Source organism: Barbatula barbatula (genome assembly GCF_947034865.1).
Source record: "Barbatula barbatula genome assembly, chromosome: 5".
Classification (NCBI taxonomy): domain Eukaryota; kingdom Metazoa; phylum Chordata; class Actinopteri; order Cypriniformes; family Nemacheilidae; genus Barbatula; species Barbatula barbatula.
In genome coordinates this window covers 12,902,125-12,920,904 of record NC_136769.1, presented here as the reverse complement: position 1 = coordinate 12,920,904, position 18,780 = coordinate 12,902,125, and the positions used below count along the sequence as shown (strand labels likewise).

Below are 18,780 nucleotides of genomic sequence, written 5' to 3'. Positions count from 1 at the left end.
AGCCTAAAATGAAAGATGGAAGAAGGACCGTACTTATACCGTAGGGTGTACCACACATTATCTGAGCACAAGCCTAATCACTAATATCATTTGGCATTATTTTAAGAGTTGGCAATGGGGGGTTTAAAAAAGAACAAAATAATAGCACAACACCGCATCAGTGTTTCAGTGGGTAAACCCATAATACACACCACACAGTGAACAAATTTACTTAACCCATTTTCAGTTCAAGTGTCAGTTTTGATGTATTTAAAGTTGTTTGTTTGTTTTACGGTGTGTTCTTTTTATATTTTATAAGCAATTTTTACCGAATGCAGACCTTCCGCGAGGAAAAGCCGCTTACCTTTGGTTTTAAGGTAAGAAACAACATTCAAATGTCACGAACAGGTAATTTGGTTGAATCATTTGTAAATATAATGTCATATATGTTATTAAAAGACATCTGTATATTTAATCTGTCAAAAAAACCTTTCAAAATGATTTGCTGCATCCGGGTTACCGTGTGTAATTATTTTTGAACGTAGTTATCTGGGAATGACAAACCTGCCAATGTCGCTACTGGCCAATCAGAATCAAGCATTTTAATGAGCCGTGTAATACAATCATTTAATAAATGCATATTATTTTTATAGTATCAAATGCTGTTTGAGTATTGAAGCCTAGTGTTAAATAATTTTTTTTTAGATGTTTTTAAGAGACACACTTTTATGGTGACATTCCAAATAAAAAATGCTTAGAATGCCCTTATTAATGCGGCATGCAGTGAGATAAAAAAACAATGAAAACAAGAGTTATACCGAAGAACAAAATAGATAAAGGGGAGGCTTAGGACATCAAGTAAACTTAAAAGAGAAAGGAATGCATATAGCAGAAGTAGACAAGGATATGAATGATGGATTGAACAGAGAAGAAAAGGAGAGCGGAACAGACATGTTTGTTTTGCTATTTTGGTTCCTCTCAGCTGTTCCTTCTACATTCCCCCTGCTACCCCAAAATAATCTTTTACTAGCCTCAAGAATCCATTCATGTGTATTCGTCTAAAAACACCTCGCTGATCCACTTTGTGCTTGGGGCTATTGATCATTTAAAAAGGAGGATAATATATACATATTGTGCCCTCAAACAGTATACCCTCATCCATCTTACAATGCCTACTGTAAGTTACTGCCAAATGTGACCCTGTGAGTTCATAGAGTGAAGGCTGAATATGAAGTGCTCAATATGGGCATGCCCATGTGTTGGGGTGGGGTGGAAAGACCTGATCCTAAATCTTAAGGCATCACTATACTAGGAAAGACACTAAAACCTATTTTTGATTACAGCTGGTTTAGAACGTGATGATGGCAAGGGTCAAGAAGCAAGTATGGCCTCCAACATATCAGATGTACACAAATAAACAAAGTCAATAAACGGCATACAAAAAAATCAGTCACTCTATTTTCTCTCCCATATTACAGTGTCAGAGTTGCTATAAAACTACAATTTGTCCATATATAATCACATTCATCTCCTACAGCTTGAGTTCTGTGATTATCCTCAGAAATCCCCATGTTAATATTCAAAGACCAAACAGTCCTTGACGTCTCCATGTCCTTATTAGTCTACATGAGACGTGCAGATGGTTACCAAAATATCAGATTCATCCCATTCCAAGACTCGCATTGCTATTTCTGAGCACTGTAAGATGATAGTTTCTTAGCTTCCCACCCCTCTATTCCTTCACCACCATCCCCCAAGCTCGTCTCTTTCTCCCCCCTTTTCCCCTTTCATAGTTTTCTCTCTGTCCATCTCTATTCCCCTACCACACTTAAGGATGGATCTATAATTAGCAAGGGGCCTTCAGTATATAAGCCCTGGGGGAACAGGTCACTACGCGGCTTCACACCATCTTCGCTTCTTGAGCTTCTTAGACTTCACGTATACCGTCTCAAAATGGTGAGTAACCTGTAGCTTAGCTTTAACCTGACCAGTGGCCACATCATTTAAGTGGACATATAGGAACCAAGAAGACAATGGCACAGACCAGAGGCTAACATTATCAGCATGTTCACATGGGAAGTTTGGAAGCAGCATCCACGTTTTGGATAACTCAACTCTGGACTTACAATACCTAAAACAGGACCAGATCAAAGTGGCATTGTTTCGGGGGGGGAGGAAACACGAATTTAGGATTTATTGCAAAAATATTTTTCTCTTTTGCTTTTTTTGATGCAACAGAACACTATTTTCCAAATTGTACTTTATTTAAAAAATACAATCATGTACAGAAGATTGTATCTTTTGTTTGCATAGTATCAGATGCAATACATTTTGAATGATGCCAAGAGTTATTTTAAAATGTATAAAAAATATATTTTGATCTATAGATAATTATTTGAATGATTATTACTCAGATGGCAGAATGTTTCATTCATGTGTACCTGTTCAGAATTCCAACTGAACTGACCGTAGATTTAGAATGGGGTTAGAATATCCTAAAGCAGACAAAAGATCCCAAGTCTACATTAAATTGCAAAACATTGTAAAACATAAGATAAATATGCACTAGATTTACTATGTTTGAATGCACAATTTATTGTATTTTGTTAGTGTTTACTATAGCTATGTTGAATGCTAAGACATGTTATATTTTTTCATATTAAGGCACCCAAGAAGGCCAAGAGGAGGGCAGGAGGAGGAGAGGGTTCCTCCAATGTTTTCTCCATGTTTGAGCAGAGCCAGATTCAGGAGTACAAGGAGGTAAAAAAAATTCACACCAGAATTCTTTAAAATACCCAGCGACCACAATAGTAGTTGTAATATAGTATTTTGTTCAATTATTGTGAATAATCAAATCTTCTGTCACCATTGAGACTGGGACAAATTATATAAGATATTATATCTGATATTAATGTAATACAACAGATTTCTGCTGTGAGTTGTCACAGAGACTGTGTTTGAACTGGACTCTTGATGTAAATTTGATCACAGATAACCTCTCACAATGTCAAACAGTATCTATATTAAGTCTTGTTTTAAGTATTAGATTACAGCCAGCAGCTGAGATGAGTCAACACAGCAAGTTAATCTTACCCTTTGTCTGGTCTGCGAATGTGTCACAGCCTTTTTCTCCTCTGACTCCCACCTGTCAAGCACTCATCCTGTTTCTGCTGCCTTGACCCCAGTGGGACAGCAGCTGATGCATGACAAAAACTAAGGATATTAAACGATTGGCTATTTGAGATACAGCCATCTCAAATGGCACCTTTGGAATGTCTGACATTACAGTTGGGATCTCACAGATGGAAAGATAGATTAGTCTGTGTGGGGACCGGGTGGGATTTAGCAGCTGTTGCTATATATTTAAGCTGTGTGTGTGGTGTGGGGTCTTGCGTTTCACAGGCTTGAGAAAGGACATTTTGCTAGTGTCGATAAGATTATGCACGAACTGATTGACAAAATTGATTCAAAGAAATGAAACATTGATATTACCCATCAAATTAAAATATCACGGTTTGGAGTCACTACATTCTTTTTTCTAATGTTATGTCTTCTCTGCACAGGCTTTCACAATCATTGACCAGAACAGAGACGGTATCATCAGCAAAGACGACCTTAGGGACGTGTTGGCCTCAATGGGTGAGTTCTGTTCTTGTTCTACGTTGTTGTTTAAGAAATCTTCATGAATCTGAGAGCACTTATTTGTGTGTTTATCCTCTCGTGTGTCTGTAGGCCAGCTGAATGTGAAGAATGAGGAGCTGGAGGCCATGATCAAGGAGGCCAGCGGTCCAATCAACTTCACCGTTTTCCTCACCATGTTCGGAGAGAAGCTGAAGGGTATGCAAAGCATAATTTCTCTATGGCTGTCACCCCTTTCACTTTTTTCTAAGCTTTGACTCTTTGCATGCATGATGTTACTTTTTGCTCTCACTGTGTCCAAAAGGTGCTGACCCCGAGGACGTCATCGTGTCCGCATTCAAGGTGCTGGACCCCGAGGCCACTGGTACCATCAAGAAGGAATTGTGAGTCTATAATCTCCAACATTTGATGCATCTATTAAAAGATAAACAAAAACATTCTTTGACTTTCTTTCTCTGTAAATTCCAGCCTTGAGGAGCTCCTGTCCACTCAGTGCGACAGGTTCTCCGCAGAGGAGGTGAGATCCGACGTTGCTCTTCAGACTCTTATTTTTCAATAAGTTACTTGTTAATGTTTGCTAAATATAACATGTATTTCCCCACATTAGATGAAGAATCTGTGGGCCGCCTTCCCCCCAGATGTGGCTGGCAATGTTGACTACAAGAACATCTGCTACGTCATCACACACGGAGAGGAGAAGGAGGAGTAAAAGGCAGAGGAGAAAAGAATAACGAAGAGATGAACATGCATCCCTCGCTGCTTTACACTCCCAGTCCGTTCCTTGTCCTCCTTCTCTCACTTTGTGTTTCTTCCTCTTCTTCCTTTCCATCATCTGTTTCTCTCAAGCACTTACGCTCTCTATCTCTCCCGAATTCTACTCTTATTCAAAATCAAAGACTTGTCTCACTGAGACTCAATTGGGAGGGTGGCGAGACTGATGACCACAGTGTCTGTCAGTGGGGACATGGAATTGTTTTCAATAAAACGTTTTAACATAATTTCCATATCTCTCACATACTCTCTCTCTCTCTCTCTCTCTCTCTGTTTCTTACTCATTACCATGACCATCACATTTAAAGTATGCATAAATGTTGCCACATCTGCTGTTACATTGAGGGTGGAACTGAATATAGCTCCTTTCTTCGTTTGGATGAAACAGCTCTGTAGCAAATTCTGGAAGAGTTTTGTAAGCCCACTCTCGGGAAGAAGGAAGGTTGAAGTGATCTCACTCTATAATAGAGGAGCCTATCACATCTCTTCCACCGTTAGTTGACTACAACAGATAACTAACAGAGAAAAAAGGAGAAAGTGAGGTTTTTACTGAGATCTTGGTCTCCTAAAAGTGATGCCAAGTTCCCTTTGAGGGAGTTAGAGAGGCAGACCATCCAAGGACTAGAGGAGAGCGAGGACTGAAAGAAAACATATAATCTTCTCTCCCCCTCTCCCTTCCTCTTCACTATTGCTATGTCCATGTCTTTTTTTAATCCACCCACTATTTGCTTTCTGCATCTAGGCCTGCTTTGCGCTGTCAAGCACTCTTCTGTAACAAATAAAAAGACACAAACTGTGAATAAAACATCTATCTTTTGTACTGCTGTGTCTGTGAGACATCTCTATCCGTCTCTGCTGTAGCTATAACTCGTAGAGACAGAGACTGACATGTAAAACAAGACTGTCTGCAATAAAGCTGCAAGTCTTGGATTTTTATAATCACAAGGTGGGCAGAAGTATGTGAATCACACTGCCTAGTGGTAACAAAAGCAAAACTCCGTCGGTCATCACAATGATACAAGATCTTACCACCCTCTGGTCAGCCAAAACAAATCCTGTTTGCTTCATGCATTTGTTTTTGTGCTTTGAAGAAGAATACAGGTTTCAAAAAACATATTTTCAGTAAATTAACGTTTCTAAAACGTATAACAAAGACAGAGACACAACAGAGGGATTTTAATATATTATGATTTATTATTCATCACAACTGTCATTAAATTAATTATTAAATACACCGTGTGAACTTCCTTTTCTGCATTTCATTTCTGCAACTCTTCATCGATGCATTTGTAATTCTTAACGTTCTAATGTTTTAATGTAAACTTAAAAACAAGTCCGAGACAAGTGACATAATGTGAGTTCACTGACCAAAACAAAAGCTACAATTAAAATAAAAAGCTAATTAAAATGAGTTTTTTCAACAATCCTACTATATACATTAGGCCATATTGACCAATGCAGAAATCCATAAGACAAGTCAACCCCTTTTCAGCTTGTCCTAGCTGTCTCAGAGTGTTAATAAACCATGACTGGATGACGTTGCATTAATTCTTGGAGAGCATAACGTACAAAGTCCACCGGTCGTACCCTTGGCCAAACAGACAAGAAGTCTTTTAGTGTCCTGAAAGGTGCCAGGTATTTACTCAGTGGGTGAAACCAAGAGCAATACTTCAGGATAACACACATGAATCCAGATATTCCATGTGATCTGGAAATTACAGGCCATGGACATTGCAATCCAATCTACCATTAAGTAAAGGCTACATTGACCTTCAGTTTTAATCCCCCTGGTGAACGCTAAAATCAACATTGTGCAGACAGTTAAGAACATAAAGTTTGCATAGACATGATTTGTTTGCTTGCCATTTGAACAGTAGTGCCATTCGAGGAAGCAATGACCAAAAAGGTCAGTAAGGGCACCACCAATCGTTGAGGATGAGGTATGACCACATTAAATTGAGATTGAACAACACAAGGCCAGGGTGACACACTGAGTCTATGAACACAGAAGACACATTTAAAACACTGACCGAATGTTTGGCTACTATATTGCAAAGGACTTCCCTCTTTCCCAGGTCTTGGTTAAGTGATATACCATTTCAGGTCTTCAGAATACTTAAACAATAAATATCTAGAAGGGACAGAACAATATGAATCGAAGAACGATCCAAGCCTTGCCTTGCATCAGAATAAGCCATAATTATTAAGGGGACAGTGGGCCATGGTGGGGTTAGTCCTCAGTTTACTTGACATTAAAAGTAACACTGTTCAGGTGAACGTCTGTTTAAGATAATAAAATTAAACATAGAAATGCCTAGTGTATGATTTATTCAACACCTTTGGACCACCCTTTCGTCTTCTAAATCATAGCCCCCTGGGCACATTATAAGAAAAAAATGAATGAACATCATCACCATCTCCCATAACATAAATACTGCAGTAACACTAGACAATCTTGTGATTTTAAAATATCTAAAATAAATAGCTGATTGGCTTTGTTCTTCAATATGTCAACGTGCAAAAATCACTTTCACCACTCAAAAATAAAACTCAAATCCTGTGATTAAATAGTTCATCACAAAACTCTCCTTACAGTGGGCCCTCTCATTCTGTAAATTCCCTGTCATTCCAGTCTACCAGGCCTCTGTATACTTGCATAGAAAAATAAAAATTCTAATCAAACCAAAACACTTATAATAAGTAGAATAGACATTACAGACTTTTATCTGATTAAATTAATAAGTTTGTACATAAAAACATTACAGCCTGAAGCCTCAGAGCTTCAAAGTTTAATGCTACACTTCTGCACCAACCCCTCCAATTAAGGTACAGATTTACAGATTCAGAAGAACTGGATTAGAGGGCGTCTTACATTACATGAACCGATCAAGGTTAGTGGTGAAAATCAAAAGGCCTCAGTGCAAAATCTGAACTCTACATCCGTATCAATAGCGAGATTATTAACATCAAAACACACATATACCTGGCAGATTTTAACCTTATCCATAGTGTATGTTTGTTAAAATACAATAAATAAAATAAGACAGAGCATCAGAGAAAGTGGAGTGTCAATGCAATTAAATGCCACATTTTTGGTGAGATTTACGTAAAGATGGACTAAGATTAAACAGCGGAAATAGGTACGCTTTTCATGAACAGTTTTATCCTGTTAGAAAAATCTCCTAGTATTGAGGTTAACTTGAAGTTTTAAACTTTTCAAATGGTTAATAATTCATCAAATATTCGATGCGGAGACACAAAAGTGGTTATTTTTTTGTTCTTTTAGTTTTGAAGGAGAATTTTTTTTACTTTTCCCCTCCCAGTTCTCAATATTTAACACATTTGTTCGCAGTTGTCCACCTATTGGCCACTTCCTTACATTAAACGTTGTCTAGAAAGACGTGCTTGCTTAAGTTGAGAGTACCAAAAATACCTGTTTGCAACACAACACTGTGATACAGTTCACTACAATGTCAAGGCACAGACATACAATATCACAAACAGCAATACAATGAATAAATAGGTCCTGCAGAACACTCACAGATTACCATTATTACTTGCACTATGGCTTCAATCAAAGCCTTGTTTTTCTCTGATATTTTGGTTGTGACCACGTGGATCAGAAAACCGGACTGGCACAGATGAGCCCTTCACACAAGAACTAGAACTGCCTTCAGACTATACTGTTGATCTCAACCTGATATCTACTTTCAAAATAAACCCTTCATCTGCATAAAATTCAGTTTTGCTTGTTTCGTAGGTCAGCATTGGGCTCTGAACGTTGGGTCATACAGAAGAAATGGTGAGTGGAGCGTGAGGGGCAGGACCAACGATCCAGTTATTCTTATGAAATGACAACTTGAGATGAAATGGACATTATATTTCCCTCCTTCTTATCCTCTCTCTCGTTACGAATGCAGCTTATTTATTTCCTTGTCCTCTTTTTATAGCCATCCTTGTCTTCTTAATGCCGAAGAAATAACAGGTCAGAAATTAAGCCCGATCTTTCGATGCTGCTGCACCATTCTTCTCCTCTGTCGCCTCTCCTACTTTATCTTTTTTCTTCCCTCCCTTCTCCTTTTTCTTCTCCTTCTCTGCTTTCTCCTTTTCTTTTTTCAGTCTCTCCTTCTCAGTCTTCTCCTTTTCCTTCTTTTCTCTTAATTTATGCTTTTCCTCTTCCTTCTCCCGCTTCTTGCCCTCCTTACTTTTCTTCTTCTTCTTTACGTCTTCCACCGATGCCCCCGCTGTTGATGGTTTCACGGTTTCGGGGCATGGGGGTAAAGGGGCATTGTTTGCGGTTGGTGAGGGAATGGTCGGGGTGATGTGCTCAGATACGACTTTAGGTGAGGGCTGAAGCATTTGTGCACTGGAGACGTGTGCGGTCGGAGCCGGGGCCGTGGTAACACATGTTGAAGCTAGAGGACTGAGTCCATGCGGCACCTGCGGACGCATCCCAGCTCCAGCGTTATGAGGAGGAGATATGGGAGGCTTTGAGTGGGACGTCCCAGCTGAGGAAGATGTTGCAGATGAGGATTGTGTTGTCACTGCACTGATGCCGCCCCCTAGGGGCTGGAGTGGAACATCATCCTGTCCTTTCTTATTCCGAGAATAAAATGGTGCCTTAGACTTTCTCAGGCCAGGAAGAGATAGGAGACTTGAGGATGCACGAAGAGGGCCGGGAGCAGGGATGTGACTCGCCAGGAAGGACAGGCTGCCACCTGAGCTAATCGCAGCAGCCCGATGCTTCTGCTCGAAGATGGCCCGGGTGCCATGTAGCCGACGTCCCGGTTGATGAGTCAACTCACCACGAGATTCCCGCCACTTCCGCACCTGAATAGTGCACTCCCTCTCTATGAGAGCCTCCGTCACGGATAGAGAGATTATCTAAAACAAGGAAGTAGAAAGTATAAATGTACGCCTATTTGTGATACGTTTCAGAATGTGTTGTGTGCTCACCTCTTGCACCATAACTTCCTCTTTGATACTTTCAGGGGGAATGTTCCTCAGTCGCTCCATGGTCTCATACATGCCCTGAAGTTCACGGAGCTTATCCACAGATCCAAGCATTTGCTTGAGTAGAACCAAACCGACACGGAATACGATCTTCACTCCTGAAACAGAATATGAAATGTACCGATTTGGAATCAGAGAAATACAAACACCGGTAGACAGTTTTCAAACATGCAGGATGTAAGAGTTAACACAAAATGTAAGGTCGTACGAAACAGCCTTTTGAGACCCATCTTCTTTAAAGAGTCCATTTTTAGTGAAGCAGAATATCTGACAAGAAATATTGTGATTTGATTTCATCCATCGGAATTTGATTAAACTGAGAAAAGTGAGCAAGGGGTTTAGAAGCAAAAACTATTTCATGAACTGTATACTAAACATGCAGAGCAATAACACCGGTACTTTTCAATCCATAGGCCCAGGTCACGCCCCTACTTTCTCCAGACAGTTACAGACCTGTCTCTCTCCTCCCATTTATTGTGAAAACTCTTGAAAGGTCTGTTTTCTATTATTTTCCTTCCTATCACAGAATAAACTACTGGGCGACAAGCAGTCCGGCTTCAAAACAAACCACTCCACTGAGACTGCACTGCTTTCCGTTACAGAAGGTATTTGATGAAAAATCTTTCTGAAGGAAATAAACTTTGCCAGTTCTCCTGTGTTTTCGTTTTGTCATAATCTGTGAAGTTATTTTCTTGCTTGTTTATTTTATGCTTTGGATTTATATTATATTATTATAAATTCTCCATTGTCCAAAATGCCTAAGAAATGAGATCAACCATGTATTTTTATTTATTTCCAATTTATTATTAAAATCTTATCGGTTCTTGGTTAGGGAAATTAACAGTATTGAGCATCCCTATTTTAGATGTGTCATATGACCCCTTTAACATTAGAAAGGTTACATCCTATCTCACGGAGCATGCAGCACATCTCCTTGTCCACGGCACTCATTCTCCTTCACAACTCCATCATGGTGGAACATTCTTCCTAACTCAGTCCGGTCAAACACGGCTCTCACAACATTTAAAAAACTACTTAAAACCATCTCGACTGTGAATACTTGACAAAAAAATAAAACTAACCCTTTCTCTCTTTTGTGGAAACTAGTAACTTGGTATTAGCACCTATTGTATTATTGCTCCTGCGTGATATTTCGCTGTTTTGCTCCTTGAACTCTCTATAAGTCACTTTGGATAAAAGCTGCTTAATGTAAATGTGAACAGAATAATTCTGCATCCTTGATTATAAAACAGTTGCATGTGCTCATGACTGACCTTCACAAAAGAACATGTCCCAAACACGCAGGACACAGGACCAAGGCAGCGTACGGGAAAAGATGCACATAAACCACTCTGTCATATATAGGATGGGGTCAATCTTAAATTTCTTCAGGTGGCGGTAAGCCATGGGACACACTCTCCTCAGAAGAGAGAAAAAAATCTCTCCATCCAGCTGGATAGCTTCCTGTTGGACAGGAGAAAATTATGGAGAAGTTTGGAAACACGTTTTTCACACTATTATGTTTCTCCCCTACAGTCCAAGAAAGATTACATGATCTCTTTAAGCTTATGTACTTACCAAACCAGCACTGTAATACCCTGGCAAGAATTTATCGCAGATTTGCACAAGGCACCAGAATGCTTGCTGGGAAAAAGTAATGTAGGTGGTACATTAAAAACAAAGTTCAAAAGAGAGGGTTTACATACAATTATATTACTACTATTTAATTAATTGTTTCGCTATTAAAGAGATAGTTCACAAACAAATAAAAATTCTCCCATCATTTACTCACCTTTGAGTTCCAAATCTGTATACATTTCTTTGTTGTGTTTAACACAGAGAAAGATATTTGGAAGAATGTTTATAACCAAACAGTTCTTGGCTACCATTATGACTGCTATAGTAGGAAAATTGACTTTATAATTTTTTTGGTTCTGTTGAACACAAAATACAATATTTAAAAGAATGTACGACAGTAAACAGTTCTGGAGCACTTCTGACTTCCATTTTAATTTTACATACTATGGTTTGGTTACAAGCATTTGTCCAAAGATCTTTCTCTGTGTTCAACCAAACAAAGACATGTATACAGGTTTGGAACAACTAATTCATGACAGAATTAGCATTTGTAAGGTGAACTAACCCTTTAAAGCAGATAAGATACATCTGTTCATCTCTCTCTCTCACCTCAGCAGGCATGTGCATGAGCAGAACTGCTGCCACTGGTGCCTGGGCCTGACAGTAACCCTCATCTGGCTGGTAGATGGTGTAGGCCTTCAGTATTCGGTACAGATCTTTCTGTCTAAACACATTCATAAGCACAACAGTTTAGAATAAGGTGGATTCAAGTTTGGCCCTTAAGGACAGCTGATATTGTTTTGCTATTTTACTGATAACACAATTGCATAATTTACTGGCCTAAAGCAGTGGTTCTCAACAGGGGTTCCCCAGTGGACTTCCAAGGGGGCCTTTAGGTGACTTATATTGTTTTGTTTAAAAACGTTTGTCTTTGAGCTACAGATAAATGTATGTTTTGCAACACTTCAAATAAAAGCACTACATCACCCATCCCCCTGATAAAAGTATTTACCCATGTCCTTCCCGAGCCGCAAACATCTCATGGAAGGGGAACTGCCTGTGCAAGTCCTTCTCTATAATGTCTAACCACTTTGGATCTCCCTGCTCTTTCTCCAGCTCCTGTGAGACAGAAAAACATGTTTTTACTGAGAGGGAGAGTGTGCACACTGATCCAATATTAACGGTGTACTTAAAAAAAGGGTATTAATGGGAATAAGAGTATAAAGTATGACCAAAAAAATCTAAACATTTTCATACAATCTGGAGAGATGTTGAACAATCTTGTTCAACTGGACCGTACCTCAAATTTCCCAGGATTTGACTCAAAAAGTTCCTGGCTGTTTGACAGCAGCTGCCAGGCTTTACATCTAAGAGAGGAGGGGATTCCTTTCCTGCAGCGCATTTTCACCTAGGGGGGAAAAGAAAGCATCTACTATAAATACAGTGTAGAGACGGCATATTTCATGCACATGAAAACAAGACTGTGATGGATGGAATGCAGTACAGTATGTTGAATAAGTTCAGCACCACTCAGCTGACAAAACACATATTTTCAGAGAGTAAAAAAGTAAAAAAAGTACCACAAGCTGGGCTTCAAACTCATCGCCTGAGGCATGTGTCAAGATGCAGCCTTTTTGGCTATTGGCACTGACCCTCAAAGTATTTACCCGGTCAGGAATGCATTTAGTGATACTTTAGGCAAGAACCTTTTGAAAGCGTCGAGATATCCACTTGTCCCAGTTTCTGAACATGTCCAGCCATTTCATCTCTCTCTGTCTCGCCACAGCCACACGAATCTCCGCCTCACTACACGACAGAGAAAGATTCACAAGAATCAGGGCAAACGCCACATGTCCAAGCACCCATCCAGGCCCTAGATCACGTTAATCTTCTGACAAATGGCTCAAATGGCCTGATTTTTCAGAAATATAGAAAAATTGTCCCATATGCCCCAAAAACGTAATGCTGTTATTGGTGATTAAAATGATTTCCTTCATGTAGTTTTGTGCAATGATTATGTTAACCAGGTAAACAATTAGTGATACCAGTGACTGTCACAGGAGGAGATGGAAACTGGAGTCTGCCTGTTGTTATCTATTTTTGCACGATCAATGACAGATGAGGGACACTAGTTCAAGAATAACCATTGTTTTTGTCATTTTGTTTTGTAATGCACAATATATATAATAATGGTTATTATATAATGTGCTTCATGCTAAATGCTCCCAGTAAATGACAACAAGAAAAAAATGCGGCAAAAAGGAAATGATCTTTAAATTAAAATAAAACCACACTTATTTTTATACACATTTGTCTTAATAAATAAGAAATCCCCAAAACATTCTATTAAATCGTGCAAATTTATTATAAACATGGTTTGTAAACTAACTTGTAAACTAATAACTTGTGGAGAACTAAATCTGACAGACACCATGCTAGCCAGATGACAATGTCTCATTTAGTAAACCAACAATTTTTAAATAGCTGAAAAAGCATGTGGTGGTTAATACAATGAAGCTAAAAAGGGATAATATGTGCCCTTTTTAGGAGAATTAGTCAGTACTGGAGATACAGTCGGAGGGGAAAAGAGGCAAAAAGTGAGACAGTCAGTACTCTGTGACTCAGAGGAGCTCTCTCAGCACAATCTGAGTCATTTGCAGCACAGAAAGATGAAGTATACAGAGAACAAGAGAAAAAAATGATAACACACATAAAAGCACAGAAAAGATTCAGTGACTACATTGATGGATGAGCGAGTATTAGCATTATGCTATATCATCATTCTGCTTTCGGTTGTAGGCGTAAATTATTAAGACCCTTGCAGACATTTTCACATAAGATGCTGTACCATGGAGGACACAGACATGCTATGAGTTTCAGAGAAAGATATTTGGAAGAATGCTTGTAACCAAACGGTTCTTGGCCACCATTGACAACAATAGAAGGAAGAATTGCTTCAAACATTTCTTTGTTCTGTTGAGCACAAAAAAAACGTAGCTCTGTATACTGCGGTAGGCTATATGAGACCAGTTCTATTGCACTTATGCTTTTTGTTGTCCTTATGTTGTTCCAATTTCTTCTATTGTGTACCTCATATGTTTGTCGCTTTGTATAAAAGCGTCTGCTAAATGATTCAATGTAAATGTAAAAGAAGATATTTGGAAAGAAAATTGTCAATGGTGGCCAAAAAATGTTTGGTTACAAGCATTCTTTCAAATACGTATCTCTGTGTTCATCAAAACAAAGACATTTAGAAAATTTAGAACAAGGATGAGTAAAGGATGACAGATTTATTTAATTTTAAATGAACTGTCCCTTCAACTGAAACTTGTATTGTAAATGTATACTTTTTACCATCACATGCCCAGTTTAGCAATGTGTGATTCGTAAGTGCATGAATTGTTCTTTAATTTCTCAGCAGTAAATAATCATGATAATAGATAGTGAATGATGGGGTTCAAACATATTTGATCTAGTTTTATAATACATATAGCTGTAAATGTGTTAAGATACCATTTGAAATAGGATACAGAGTAATAATGCAAATGATTTCTACATTTAAAGAAAAAAAATGATTTTGGAAGAAATTACACCCTGTAAAATAGTCGTGCAATACAAATGATTGAATGTTAAATGATCTCTCTGCTCTTGAAATGTCAGATATTATTAAAAAAACCTTATAACTCGTCAGATTGTGGTTTTGCGTCAATGCATTCATGCGTATCACAGCCACACTCACCTGGCCTCACTGTATTGTGTGCCTCCTAGAAACCCATATTTATCAGTGCGTCGTATAGGGCCGTTGATTTCCGAATCTGACCCCATAGAGCTTCCATCCTCTCCGAGCCCTGAAAGAGACTCCAGTGTGCCTGACATCAGACTGGCCGATTCCAGGTAGCTGAGCGTGTCCGGAGCCGGTCGTGTGTGAGAGGGCGGAACAAACCACCCACCTGCCTCCTGCACCAGCACAGCTGGGGGATCAGCTTTTGATGGCGAGCAGGGAGGCTCGAGGGCCATTATGCTTGTGCTGGGAGAATTTGGAGTGTTGGGGTTCTGGGCAGGCAGCGGTTCGGCTTGTGCTTCTGAAGAAGGATCTGCTGTGGAGTCTTGTGAAGGATGAGATGGAACGGGGTCGGAGGTTGTGAGATGTTCTGAGGACACTGGAATAGGAGAAGGGGGACGTTCAGGGGGAGCATTCATGGAGGGAGCAGGGTTGGAAATATGGCTGACTTCAACAACATTGGGGTAGAGATTAGGACTCGGATTAAGTTCGGGGGAAGGGGGCATCTGTTGCTCCGGCTCTGCCTCCTGTGCTTCAGTGTGGCCACTTAAAGTATTCTTCCCATTAATCCCTGCATCTGTAGCAGCCAGTACATCCACCTGTGGATCACCAGCACTGTTTGTTGATGTTAAAGAGAGAGCAACGATGTTTTTGTCAGGGGAACCTGGGGAAGTTGAGGTTTTTCCACCTGTCTGTATTGTTGGGTTGCCCATCACTCCTCGATCTCCATATAGAGATGATTTTGGGACGGGAGTTTCTGAAGGGAGCGGCAGTGGGTTGGAGGGAGCGGGCAGTGTCTGATCTCCCATACTGGGGGAAGAGGGGCTGAGGGCGGAGACTTCAGCCATGTCTCCCTCTTACTGTGACAGCTGAGAAAAAGAAATATAGCTAGAGTCAGTCAAATTCCTTGAAACAATGTAATATGACCTATTTTTAATAATTCTTATTTTCTTTAGCACAATCTTTCCCTTTAAGTTAATGACTGTAATAAGCCAGATGCTTTAATGTTATGCCCTCAGTTGGAAGTGAAAAAAAGAGGAACATTAACTAGCAAAAACATCTCCAGTACATAAATCCGTATGTACAGATCGAATTCAGCCAATAACCACAAAACAACATGAAAACACGACAGAACATAAATAGACGAGACTGCGATTTTTCAATTGTTCAATGACGACAATAGTTTGACAGGAAGCTTCACACACAATGATTTATGCAGAGGACAAAACAGTAATTTGATTATGATGTAAGTCTACACTAGTCTGTACAGGTCCAGTACATGTACTGTGTAAAAGAAAAGGTTACCACTGTTTCCTCTTAAACAAAGGTCTATCTCCCCAACTTCTGCATGGTCTATATTTACATAGATGTATCAGAACACATGCAATGAGGGTAAAGGGAAGTAGTTCCTTGAGAAAACAACTACAGCCATGTATATTAAAAGCAGGTCAGTGCCTATTTCATTGTGCTATGTTGGACAGGTTTTGGGGCACAGCCCATGCTGGTCCAAACATAAAATACAACGAGTATTTAAATGTATATAGTTTAATTATTAACATTTTTAAATTATTGTTATAATCAGCATAAAACTAATAATGTCATATCACCTATTGATCATCTCAATCAGAGTAATCATAATTTAGTTTTGAGTTTTATACATATTTAGCTTTAAGATATATTTTCTTTAATTTGTGCAATTTTGTTGTGGACTTTAACATTGTATTTAACATTTATTTTGTTGCTAGATAAGAATTAAAAAAATATATATAGGCTATTATATTATTTGATTTCAGTAAAGAGATATATATTTCATAGCTTGGATATAGTCAATTAAATTAAACCTTGATTTCAATGCAAGTCTTAACATAAGGATGCAATGTGGTCTTTGAGGGACTCCACCCATACACACATAAACACATACACACTGCTCGTTCCGGGTAACCCTCTAATAACGTCGGAACTGTATATGCGTATGAGAGATAAACAAACCACATGTGAACTTTTTTAACTTCTTTATAAATGGCAAATATTTCTTTTGTTCCGACCATGCAGTTAAGCACATGTGATGTGACTGAGAAATAACACTGTACCGGATACCGGTAGACCGCCAATTATGAAAGGGCAATATCCATAACACTACATTGCGCTTTTGATAGCAAAGCAACCGTCGTCAAACGCATAAACGTGGTCATAAAGGAAGCAGATAGCACTAGATAAGGTTTTAACCGTATGAGTCGGTTAATACTTGTGATTGTCAATGTCAAGTTTAACACTGCTGCTTATGCTGATCGGGTCTGTCATACAACAACCTTTCAACATCTCTGATGTTTCATTATTACTTAAAAAAATCGCGATTTGCGTTATAAAACACAACATATATACAATCTGGAGGGCTTTTTCATTCAAATTTAACGTTATTTAACGTAGCTAGTGAAACTGGCCTGCTAACTCGCTAGCTCACGCCTTCAGCATCCAGGCCGTTCTGCTCAACTTCCCGGTTTAAGAAGCAGGAAAACTATTAACGGTAGCAGAGCCAGTATACTCTGTGTTCCCATCACCGAACAAATTCACCGAGAGCAGATATCGCCACTGGTTTAATCGGAAGTTCATCGCCAAAAACTCACCCGCAACTGTGTGATCCGTGCGGGGGGGGCTCCTGTCGGCTCCGGTTACCCTGACCCCCCCTCCGCCGCCGTTAAACGGATGAAAGGTGTGAGCGTGACAAGCCGTTGGTAACCCGGTGGGCTGATGAGAACGTTTTATTAAAAAAGCCTAAAGTGCGAGCCTGCCCGTGTAACGTTAGTCTGCTAATGACGAAATGCAGTTAGCGTTGCTGCAGGGTGGTGTGTTGGGCTAGCAAAGATGATGTTAGCTAGACACTGAAGCTCGATCAGCGCTCCTCTTACACTCATCCGCACGAAAGCAGATCCTCTTGAGCATCGGCATTGAGCACAAAGGTCCGATTGGTTTTTTAAAGTTGAAGAGTATATTGGGTTTCATCGCTGGAACAGATAAACACGGCCCTGCTGACATCTCGCATTGTCCCGCATTTCCCAGAACCAGCTCTGAGTGACAGCAACGTGCGCGTACCCGCACGTGGGACGTCGGGACGTCACGACGCCCCGGACAAAACCGCATTCAGTAGCATTAGATCCCGTTTATCTCTAGAAGAATTTCATACATGATTATTCAATCATAATAATCATTATTATTTTATATATATTTATTACAATTCTTAAATATGTTTTACTGAGCAAATCCCTCCCACTCTTTACCTATATTATAACAGCTACATAATGTTAGAATTTTAGTTTGTAGGTTAACATTTGAAAACAGGGGTATAGAACCAGCTTTCTGAACACATTTGTGCTTTGGACTTTTAAAATAAAATCCTGCCCGATATAGCCTTTGTGATTTCTAGCCACCGTCTCTATTGTATTGCATGTAACTACTACGCTTAATTTTAAATCTTAAATGTTACACCATTGTGTATAAATGTATTCACCAAAATGGCAAAAATTGTATCTATTACTTAGATATACGATAAGATATGACTTAAAGTGTGCAATTGAATATATGACTGCTTTAAATATTCTTTAAATATTAAGTCAAAGCCAAAACTTTATTGTCAGGATGGAACCTGGGGGGCATAGAGTAGCCACCCTAGTATTGCAAAATATTCAAACTTTGTCACTGCATAGTAATAGTTGATGCTACATCTAACGTTTTTAAACAAGCAGTTCGGTTCAGCCATAATCAATTGCACAACAGCCCTTATTTATTCGGTGCCATTATTCTTTAGACTAATACTCTGCACACAAAGTGCTCCCCTGTGTATGCACTGAATATATGTGTAAGGCTTCAAAACCACAAGACTTATGCATGAAGTGATGCTTGCTTTAGTATTGCCACCCCGATTGTTCTAATGCCACCCCATGAATAATTTTCTTGATCCACCCCTGTAGTGCATACAAAGTACAGCATACCATATGCAATGACATTTTAAGAATATTTATTTT

General features: G+C 39.3%; 2 protein-coding genes across 2 annotated transcripts; one reads left to right on the top strand and one right to left on the bottom strand.

Annotated features, from left to right (window-relative positions):
* Positions 1-1,879: 1,879 nt before the first annotated feature.
* mylpfa (myosin light chain, phosphorylatable, fast skeletal muscle a) lies at positions 1,880-5,616 on the top strand. Its single transcript, XM_079455648.1, has 7 exons — positions 1,880-1,935; positions 2,644-2,739; positions 3,543-3,618; positions 3,712-3,816; positions 3,923-4,001; positions 4,087-4,135; positions 4,226-5,616. Exons 1-7 carry the CDS (start codon positions 1,933-1,935, stop codon positions 4,325-4,327), a joined length of 510 nt encoding a protein of 169 aa, XP_079311774.1. The 5' UTR covers positions 1,880-1,932; the 3' UTR covers positions 4,328-5,616.
* Positions 5,567-17,895, bottom strand: tbc1d10b (TBC1 domain family, member 10b). The gene is made up of 10 exons (XM_079455647.1): positions 17,386-17,895; positions 14,720-15,630; positions 12,687-12,786; positions 12,281-12,388; positions 11,993-12,099; positions 11,590-11,704; positions 10,981-11,046; positions 10,677-10,866; positions 9,346-9,500; positions 5,567-9,273 (listed from the first exon to the last, which is right to left on the bottom strand). The coding sequence occupies exons 2-10, from the start codon at positions 15,607-15,609 to the stop codon at positions 8,383-8,385; spliced, it is 2,622 nt and encodes an 873-aa protein (XP_079311773.1). The 5' UTR covers positions 15,610-15,630; positions 17,386-17,895; the 3' UTR covers positions 5,567-8,382.
* Between the last annotated feature and the right edge of the window lie 885 nt (positions 17,896-18,780).

Bases quoted from the DNA above. Each gene is read 5' to 3' on its own strand.
- mylpfa (XM_079455648.1), top strand. The intron at 3,817-3,922 runs GTATGCAAAGCA...TGTGTCCAAAAG, and splicing joins GTTCGGAGAGAAGCTGAAGG to GTGCTGACCCCGAGGACGTC. The intron at 4,136-4,225 runs GTGAGATCCGAC...TCCCCACATTAG, and splicing joins ACAGGTTCTCCGCAGAGGAG to ATGAAGAATCTGTGGGCCGC.
- tbc1d10b (XM_079455647.1), bottom strand. From the start codon at position 15,609: ATGGCTGAAGTCTCCGCCCTCAGCCCCTCTTCCCCCAGTATGGGAGAT. The intron at 10,867-10,980 runs GTAAGTACATAA...CCTGTCCAACAG, and splicing joins GGTATTACAGTGCTGGTTTG to GAAGCTATCCAGCTGGATGG. The intron at 9,274-9,345 runs GTGAGCACACAA...TCCTTGTTTTAG, and splicing joins AGGAAGTTATGGTGCAAGAG to ATAATCTCTCTATCCGTGAC.